The sequence below is a fragment of the Ipomoea nil genome, unplaced genomic scaffold (genome assembly GCF_001879475.1).
Source record: "Ipomoea nil cultivar Tokyo-kokei standard unplaced genomic scaffold, Asagao_1.1 scaffold2761, whole genome shotgun sequence".
Taxonomy (NCBI): Eukaryota; Viridiplantae; Streptophyta; class Magnoliopsida; order Solanales; family Convolvulaceae; genus Ipomoea; species Ipomoea nil.
Window position 1 is genome coordinate 2,456,006 of NW_017619189.1, and position 10,294 is coordinate 2,466,299.

Genomic DNA, 10,294 nt, shown 5'->3' on the forward strand with positions numbered 1-10,294 from the left:
ACCAGCTAGATTGGGAAAAAGGTCCTATGATGTCTACACCCCACCGAGCAAAGGGTATTGCGGTGCTAACCAGATGATAAAACGTTGATAATCGACCAGGCATTTTGGTGAAGACCTGACATGCCTCGCATTTCCAAGTTAGCTCTTCGCAGTCCAGCTGGATCGATGGCCAAAAATAACCGATCAACATTATCCTCCGGGTCAATGACCTTCCACCCTAGTGTAACAAGTAGATTCCTAAATGAAGCTCGGTCATCACCAGGTTGGGCTCAAAGTTTGTCAAGCACCTCATCAAGGGGCCACCATAAGACCGGCGATACAACTTGTTCTCCCCGATCTGGAATCTTGGGGCCCGGAATTTCACCTTCTGAGCACGCTCTTCGTCATCCGCTAGTCTTTTGCTTTCGAGATATCTGAGCAAATCTGTTATCCAATTTTCCTCCTTTACCCCCATTGGTGCGAGTGGCAGCATACCTATGCTGGCGGTTTGAACGTCCACTATTCTAGCAATTTTAGAGATATGCTAGGGGGCTTCATGGACGAGCTTGGAAAGGATGTCAACATCAGCATTATCCACCTAGGGAATGTGGTCCACGATGTGTGCTCGAATTTGATTTAAAGCCGTTAGTGCCCGATCTCGGGTCTAAGCTAACCGATCTCCCTTGGCTTCAAAATTCCCAAAACTTGTCCGACCACCAATGTTGAATCCTTCCATGCTTTAACGCAACTTGCCCCCAAATCTTTTACGAAGCCCAAACCTGTTGTGAACGCTTCGTATTCCACTTCATTGTTAGTCAGTGAGAAACCAAAAATGAAGGCATAATAAAGCTTGAATCCTTCCGGGTTAGTGATCACTATGCCACCTCCCGACCATTTCTTACTGCTAGAACCATTAGTTGAAATCTCCCACTCTAGGTCTCTTGTTGTGCATTCGACCACAAAATTGGCTAGTGTTTGGCTTTTGATCGCCGATCTTGGCTTATATTCTATGGCAAATTGGGTGAGCATCATCGCCCACTTGATCACCCGACCCGAAGATGATGTAGTTCGCAACACCGACCTTATTGGTTGGTTGATAAGTACTCATATTGTACGACCCTAAAAGTAAGGGGTTAGTTTTTTTGAAGCTATGTAAACCACGAATACCATCTTCTCAAGTCGAGAATACCTAAGCTCGTGTCCTTGTAATGCATGACTGATGTAATACAATCGTCGTTGTGTTCTTTGGTCGTCGGTCTGGCATAAGATCGCGCTCAAAGCCAGATCCGACACAGCTAAATATACTTCTAACGTTTCTCCAGGTTCTGGCTTTAATAACACGATAGGTGACATCATGTATTCCTTCAACCCTTCAAATGCCGCTTGGCAATCAAAATCCCACATGAAAGAGTTCGCCTTTTTCAATGTTCTGAAGAATGGCAACGCCTTCTCGGCCAACTTAGATAGGAATCGACTTAAAGCTGCTAGTCATCTTGTAAGTTGTTGCACCTCTCTGATGGAGGTCAGGGATTGCATGTTAAGGATTGCCTGCACTTTAGCAGGGTTCGATTCAATTCCTCGCTTTGTCATCATAAATTCCAGGAACTTCCCAGTCTGAACGGCGAAAGTTGATATGAGTCTAATTGTGCATATTTCTAGTATTAGTTTGAATGTATTTGTTAGGCTTAAGTTCATGAATTTGGTAATTTAATTGCATAATCCCTTGTTTTATCATTAAGATATGGTTTTACACTTGATTTGAATGATTTACGTTGTTTGTTAGTGTTTTGAACCATTATAGGTCAAGTGCAAAAGCAAGAAAAATTCTAAGACGAGTTTGTAACCAAAACAAAGTCAAGGTGAAGCTAAGAAGGTGGCTAAAATGCTTGAAAGAGAGCCAAAGAGTGGTGCTTTCAATGGATTTGATCACAAGAACCAAACAAGGGAAAAGTGGAGCAAAAGAGCAAAGAGTTGTAATTCCCGCTGAATTCGGCGACAGCTTAGTATTTTGATCATATCTCATGCTAGGAATGTCCGATTCAAGTGATTCTTGCCTCATTGGAAAGAAGACTCGAAGGGATACAATCTGGTATGCAGCGTTAAACTCGACGCGTCAAAATTTCCAGTGAAGTTTCATCAGTAAAAGTTCTTGCACAGATTGGCGACAATTCGGTTTTTGGATCATATCTCAGCCTCGAAATGTCCAAATGAGGTGATTCTTGCGCCATTTGAAAGAAGACTCGTAGGGATACAAATCTTATCAAGAAATCGAAGTCCAAATCAGACTGTAAAATAGTCAAAATAAGACTGCAAATCGGACCTATGTCCTGGGCAAAAATTTAAGTTGCGGAAACTTCCTATTTTATTCCTATTGGGCTCCCACTATAAAAAGCCCATCTTCCCTCATCCCTAGTGGGATTCCTATTTCCTCCGGGATTGATTCCTACTATAAAATTCCCCCTCCTCAACCCTAATATTCATTCAGAGATCTTCGGAGACAAGAAAGAGAGAAATCAAGAGCCACAAGTTATCTAGGGAAGCAAGAAGAAGACTATGGAGATTTGGGAGAATCATCTGGTTCATTCTTGTACTCTTTGATAATTTGTATTACCTTTATTATTATTTTCTATGTATAATTTAGCCATGCTTGGCTAAATTCCATTAGATATTCTTGGGTAAATATTGTTTATGAACCTATGTGCCTGTAATCTCAGATTCTTTAATATATTATTATTGGGGTTTTAAACTTGTGTTGCATTTGTGATTATATTGTTTGATGCTTGTAATTAGTGGCCATAGTTACTTGTTTCGTTTGCTATCTTTGTGTCACAACGGGAGTTGGGCATAATTTAGAGGGCACACACAATTGCACCTAACTGTTGCACCTTGGGAAAGGGTAATTTATTTAGGGAGTTTAATTCTTGATTATTGCACATCAGGAGATGGTAGTAGTTAGGAATTTATTATGATGCTTGTTCTTGTTCTTATTGGGTGTTTATACCACGAGAGTGGATATTCACTAGTGTTAGGAACTACGAGAGTAGCTCTATACCACCTTGCATCCTCACACTCGTTTGAACCCGGATTTAATATTACATAAGGTTAGGAACTAGGAGATTAAACACTTAAATCTCAGGAATCTCAATCTCTCTCTGTTGTTTTCATTACCCTGAATCATTGCTTTATTTTATTTACTTATTGCAACCATCCAAGTCAACCATTAGGATTAGCTTCATAAAATAAATTTGTAACTTGTGCTTAATACACCACTTCCTTGTGGATCGATTACCCGATACTCCAGGTATTATTTGTTTGCAAATATACTACAATCATACACTTAATCAAATTTAGGCGCAACCGGAAACTACGCATAATTTTGAAACACGCTCAGAGATCTTGGAGATGAGACCTCTGGTTTTCACTTTTTACCAACATGTCATCTATATATGCTTCCATTGTGTGACTGAGCAAGCCCACAAACACTGGTGTTAACCATACGTTGGTAGGTCGCACCGACGTTGCGAAGACCAAATGGCATTACTCGGTAATAGTACAGTCCGTCCAGGGTGATCAATGCGGTTTTGCTCTCGTCTTCCTCGTCCATCATGATCTGATGGTACCCTTTAAATGCATCCGTAGAGCTTATGAGCTCCACTGCAACGGTTTCGTCGACCACTAGTGGATACTCGAGAAAGGGTATGGATCCAGCGGGTAAGCCTTGTTTAGGTCTGTGTAATCAATGCACATCTTCCACACCGGGGGCTTAGGGACGAGCACGACATTTGCTACCCCATCAGGATAGTCAACTTCTCGGGTATGTCCAATGGCAATAAGCATCCATACTTTCTTCTTTACAAATTTGCGCCTGTCAGACAATAAATGTCCTTGTTTATGCTTAACAGGCTTTTCGAGGTTTCTGCTTAACAGGCTTTGCTGTCGGATTGATGGCTAACCAATGACAAATAAGTAAATAACAACTCGGTCAATCCCGAGCATGTCTTCTAGCCCCAGGCGAAAATGTCAGCAAATTCTCTTAATACTGCTAAAATTGAATTTCTTAGCTCGGGATCAAAAGATCTCTCGATGTTGATGACCCTTTCTGGACGGGTCTCATCCAAAGGGATTTCCTCCAAGGGTTCAGGTTGTTCTTTCTTTTGCTCGTCCTTCCTTTTGCAGATAGTATTCACTCGGGAAGTCTCGGCTTCTTGCTTTTGTACTGCTCGGACGTAGCATCTTCGAGCAGAATGAACATCACCTCTTAGTACTCCCACTCCCGCCGGGGTTTGAAACTTCATACATAAGTGTGGCATTGAGATCACTGCCCCTATCTATGCAATTCCTGGTCGGCAGAGGGTCGCATTGTGTACGTAGTCCAAATTGACCACTAGGAATTCCATTTTGGTATTAGGGATCCTCGGGTAAGTACCAACCTCCACTGGTAGGCGGATCATTCCCTTCGGCTAAATCGTATCACCAGTGAATCCTGATAATGGAGTTCGGATCGGAATTAGCATGATCGGTTCCAATTTTAGCTTTCGGAAGACGTCTATGTAGAGTACATTGACACTACTACCTGTATCAACCCTAACCCTTTCCACATCAAATCAATCACCACCAATGCCTTCGTATTATGATCGGGGTTTGCTGGCAGATCGTCATCAATAAAGACGATCAGTTCAACCTTTCTTCTCTTGTCTCTCAACTCGGACTCAATCAGGTTGACTTGCAAATCACGCGACTATTGTCGCCTTTCCTCTGAACTGTCGCATTTCTTCGGGCCTCCAAAAATTACATGGATCACGGGTTTCGAGCTTGGGGGAAGTGGCTCGTGTTATTTATGCTTTTTGTCTTTTGTCGGACCGTTTGAAGATAAGATTTTCTTCAATGATTTTTTCTCCTTTTTCTTTCTTGACGAACTAGGTCAACTCACCGAAACATAACAGTTCTTCGATGACTTTTCTTAACGTATGACACTCTTTGGTGTCATGTCCTCGGTTTCGGTAATACGCGCAGAATGGTCGGTTCAAAGGTGTATATGCTAGGGTTTTATCTTGTCACCTTGCTGGTCGGTCCACTTGCCTCTATTCAGGTCAATGATCACGACGAATCAATCCAGCTTCTTGACGTTGCTTTGCCGAATTAGCCTCCTTGACATTGGCATAATATATAGTCTGCCTCTATCTATTAACAAGGGCCGTAGGAATATTCTTTCAAAGACACCTCTGGTGAAGAAAGACCTTTTAAGTATCTTTACTACCAATCACAGCCATCTTCTACTACTTTGTCAGTAGCCTGTGTTTCCTCCTTCTCTTTATTTACAAATTTGTTAAGAAAATCAAGTTTACAGGTATAAAGAATATAATATTAATTTCACCAACCCATTCTTAATTTCTTATTATAGGAATTTGTTTTATAGCTTTCAGGTTATTTAGCAGTAAAGTAAAATGTATAAAGTAATTTATCTTATACCCACCTCTTCTAGCTCTTAATAAGATTCAAATTATTTCTACACCCGATTGCTAACAAAACAAGTTGCTGTTGCCCAATTTTATTGTTTTAAGGCTATGGGCCTAACAAAATTAAAATATTTGTGGCTTCACCAACAATGCCCAGTTGTTATATTATAGACCGCGGTGCATGTGCACCGCGGTAAAAAACGACGCCGTTTCTTTAAGTACAGAAACGGCCCGCTGTTAGAGTTAACGGAGTCTGTTTGTTTGGTGTATTAAACACCAACTGACACTACAGTATATCTAAACCGACACTGCAGTTATATCAAAATGATACTGTAGTTATAGTGAAATGAAACTGCATAAACTGAAACTAAATAACATTTCACATATTTGAGCGTATATTGTACAATGAAGCTGTAATTATATCAAAATGATCATGTAATTGTGTTTTAATAAAACTATAGTGTATATAAAATAAAATTAAATAATATTTTCACATATTTGAGTCTATAAATATCGAATGAAACTATAGTTATATCGAAATGAAACTGTAGTTATGTTCAACTGAAACTGCAGTGTATACAAAATGACACTGAATAACAGAGTTACTTTTTACAAAAGAGTGCGAAACGACGAAAATAAACACTGTCAATTTTCATTTAAAAAAAAGACGCGCGGTGCATAATCGATTATGCACCGCGGTGCATAATATAATTTGCCAACAATGCCTCTTTGTCATAATATAGGACAACTAATTTTGCTTGGAGTCTAATAAAACACCTTTTAATTAGGTTACCCTTACTTCACAAATCATAATTAGTAGTAAAGGATAAAGTATTAATTAATTATATGAGTTCATTCCTGAATCTTTAGGCCTAGGACAATAGGGCATCATCAAGATTCAAGAATCCTAGTATTGTGACATTAATTGACATGGGGATCAAAATCAACCTCAAAACAACAATTAATGTCTGAAGCATCATCATCATCATCTACCATCAACATCACAATCTGAAACAAAAACACCATTGCTAGAAGAAGGAAGGATCAAATGTACGAGGAAACGAAACGAAACAAAGTAAAATCATCATCGTGCTGTTCCACAGCCTCGAATTTAATGTTCCCATCCAGCTCTACCCGTGTTAGAATAAACAAAACACAAACTACTGAGGACCACAAGTGGAAGACACGATGAAGCAGCATATATAGGACGACGTAAGAGGGACAAAGAAAACATCTTTACACGAGGTGCGTTTCAGAGTAAATCAGTCTTCACTGGCAATGTTGATCCCGTGCATTTGAGGGCGAGGAGAACGTGGACGGACAGGAGTCTTTGACGGGCTTACCCTGATTATGCAACAAACAGTCAAAGTTTTCGAGTCAGGCCACTTGGTGGTTTCAGTATAAGTCAAAACAATTTATTGATTTTTTTTTTGAGTGACAAACAAGCTAACCTGATAGGTAGTGAACCCAAAACCACACCACTACAGTTGAGAGCAGCAATTGCACTTTCAGCCTGCACAAATGCAGCAGATAACGTTATATAGGCCCTGAAAATCCAAGAAAATGATGAAACAAATATTCACGACCCTGAAAAATAAATTATGTCAAAGCAAATTCCGAACAAGATAAGAATTTTAGAACGTTATGTCGTATTTTCCATGCACAGAAACCTGTAACCTTAGTCCCCAATCGTTATTTCATTTACTCTCGAGGTATGATTGAAGCAGTATGACACCCAAGTATTTTAGGTAGAATCTCGTGATTCTAGTTGAGATGCAAATTAGATACCCAGTGAATCTGTGCATTTCGTGATGATGACCAAGCATCGGACCTCATGCATACCAAACCCGCAATTCATTTTACAGAAACACATTAACTGAACCAATCTCAAGCAGGTTAGAAACCAAAGATAAAATCACCTCGTTTAGTTCCATTTGACCTAGAGATAGGTATAAAAGAACGTAACCATATAGATATAATTAACCACCCGTCAAAGAAATTACTACAAGCTGAAACCAGCATGTCACAAGCAGCATACTTTGAGGTTTACCATATTACACTCTCAAGTCTCACCCTATACAAAAATAGAACCACCACGAAGCAAAAGAAAAGGAGAAGATTAACTACCATTGCAAATTCAACGAAGGCAATACGGGTGGAATGGTGATAGTCTCCAAGCAGCCTCAGACGATAAACCTAAATTTTATGAGTTTTAGTCATCAAAAGGGGAAATATTCGAGAAAGACGTGGATTAGTGGAACAAATCACTAACCTCTCCACAAATTGTTTCAAAAAAGAGCTTCACATCTGCTTGAGAAACCTGTACCAAACAAAGCATGAAATTTGAATGGTCTTAAATTCATGAAAGTAAAACGTGTACCAAACATAAGTACCTTCTTGTCAATATTTGTGCAATAAACCGTTCTTGCACACATCTCCCTTTCATCCTCAGTCTGATGTCCAAACGAGAAAAAACAAAAGTTAAAATCAAAAGAATAAAAATAATAAAAAGACAGCAATCAATCCTATGATAAACTCACCCTGGGCAAAAATGTGGGGTTAACTGGAGCAATTGCGGTTTTGGAAGGCAACACCCTCAGAGGGTAAAATCCAAGCACAGTCCCTGAAAGACTCAAAGCGGCATGTGCACCCTCTGCAAAACCGTAAACCATAAACCATAAACCACAAGATCACATAGGACATGTATACAATTCAACAACCCGAGCAAGCATAGATACACAAAGGCTATCAACAAAATTACCCTCATCAGTGAACTCTATAAAAGCAAAGCGAAGTATGGACTTGGGATCTCCACAAACACGGCAGTCAACAACCTTCACAGGAAACGAACGAGCGGGGCATAAGCTCATTACAATGTTATAAACTTCATAGACATCCAAACTTGAGCACCAAGAAAGTCTACCTGGCCACAGCTAAGAAACAAGGCTGCAAGCTGCTCCTCAGTAATCTAGCCCCCAAAACAAGCAATCCATTACAAGAATAAGCAAAACTAGAAAAGAACAAAAGAACACAAATCATCATTTTTAGTCCAATTTTCTACCTGATGATCAATGTCAGATACATAAACAGTCCTCCTGATAACATCTTCTCTCTGGGCCAGACTTGTCCTGGCATTCATCCTTCTCTTTCCCTGGCTATAGTTCCTCTTCTGCCAAAGAAACCACAACTATCAAGTCAAGCTTTCACAAACCACTGGCTTCTTTCCATTATCCATATCCCCAACTTATATAAATAAACAAAATACAGAGAGCAATAACTCAAGGAAAAACCAAGGAATACCCGTCGCCCAGGATTGGTATTGTTAGGAAAGAGGCCATCATTCTTAGCCAGAGAAAGAGGAACAAATTCTTCTGCCATGGGGTTCAACTTGGAGAACATATCCTCCAGCTCCCTCATTTCACTGTTGAAAGCCTCCTCTCCACCATCATCATCATCATCATTCACCTCCACGTCTCCGCCGCCGCCATTTTCCATGGATTGATGATCATCCAACGGCTGAGAACTGACGTGGTGGTTGTTGCTGCTAAGGTGCGCCTGAAAAGGATGGACCTTTATGTATAGACCATCCGAGTCAACCACCAGATTGTTGTTGTTGTTGTTGCCGTCGTTCTTGGGCTGATCCTGGTGATGATTCTGATCTCCGCCGGCACCGCCGCCGTTGACAACCGCTCCTTGAGAACCATTCTCCACAACTGCCATGATCGCGGCCTAAACCCTAGCTCACCCAAGCTCTATATCCAAACCCCTTCCCCGTTAACTCTCTCTAGATCGATGAATTCGATAAACCAACAACCCTACAAGCAAATTTAAAAAATGGGGATACAATTAAAATTAAAAAAGAAAAAAAAAAAAAGTCAATCTTTCCAACAATACAGCGAGCCCAAAATGAATACTCAGTATATACAAGAGCAGAATACTGAATACCCACCGCTTGAAATGGAATTTTCTTTAAAGATTCTCCATTACCAGACAAGAAGATAACCTCGGGGAGATTGATAACGGAGAACACGAAAATCTTATGGGAGCCCAACCCAAAGTCAAGAAGCACAGCAAGTAGAGACAAAATAGTAATGAAACAGAGACAATTTTTGCCTCTTTGTGTTTCTTATTTCCCCTATGCTGCTCTTTTCGGTGATTAAGATTGAGATAGACTGAACTATATAAAGAAAGAGATTGCTTTGCTTAGGTAAAAAATAAAAATAAATAATAAAAAACAAAACTTTGTCGCCGCCGGAGAGGGGAAAAGAAAAAAAAAAAAAGTTAACCGTGAAATGAAAATCAAGAATTCAACTGACAGTAAACTCTGAAAAATGGTAGACAAAGACGAAGAAGGAGAAGAAGAAGAAAGAGCGCGTTGGGGGGGCGGGGGGATTTAGCGTGCGGAAATTACGAAAATGGTGCTGGGATTTTGGGGGTTCGTTGAAAACGATAAGGGTACAGAGGTGGCAGCTGCCCTTTTAGCGTACCGGCTGGAGAAACCTCGGTGGGTTTTTGCGGCTGCGTGCTCGCTCTTGTTGACAGCTGTTGCTTTTTGCCCAACAAATTCACAAGCCCATTTTCGGCATTCAACAAAATACCAAACAAAATAAATGCAAATGGATAGATTTTCAAAATTTATTGCTAAAATCACAAAACAATGATATTTTCTATGATTACTTTATTTATTCAATTCAATAAGAAAATTATAAATAATTTTATGGTATTATTTTACCGTTTATCGTCAAAAAATATATATACTATTAATTTACACAGATAAATACTAAATATAAATAGTTATGACAATAATTATAAGTGCAACGGTTACAAATTTTTACAAAACAAACAAAAAAAACAAAAAG

At 39.8% G+C, this 10,294-nt stretch overlaps 1 protein-coding gene across 1 annotated transcript; it reads right to left on the reverse strand.

The window, feature by feature from the left end:
- Positions 1-6,370: 6,370 nt before the first annotated feature.
- Positions 6,371-9,974, reverse strand: LOC109157168 (polyadenylate-binding protein-interacting protein 11-like). Its single transcript, XM_019305085.1, has 11 exons — positions 9,385-9,974; positions 8,736-9,250; positions 8,497-8,604; positions 8,359-8,403; positions 8,197-8,269; positions 7,976-8,088; positions 7,829-7,888; positions 7,708-7,755; positions 7,563-7,631; positions 6,887-6,948; positions 6,371-6,779 (listed from the first exon to the last, which is right to left on the reverse strand). The coding sequence occupies exons 2-11, from the start codon at positions 9,153-9,155 to the stop codon at positions 6,698-6,700; spliced, it is 1,080 nt and encodes a 359-aa protein (XP_019160630.1). The 5' UTR covers positions 9,156-9,250; positions 9,385-9,974; the 3' UTR covers positions 6,371-6,697.
- Between the last annotated feature and the right edge of the window lie 320 nt (positions 9,975-10,294).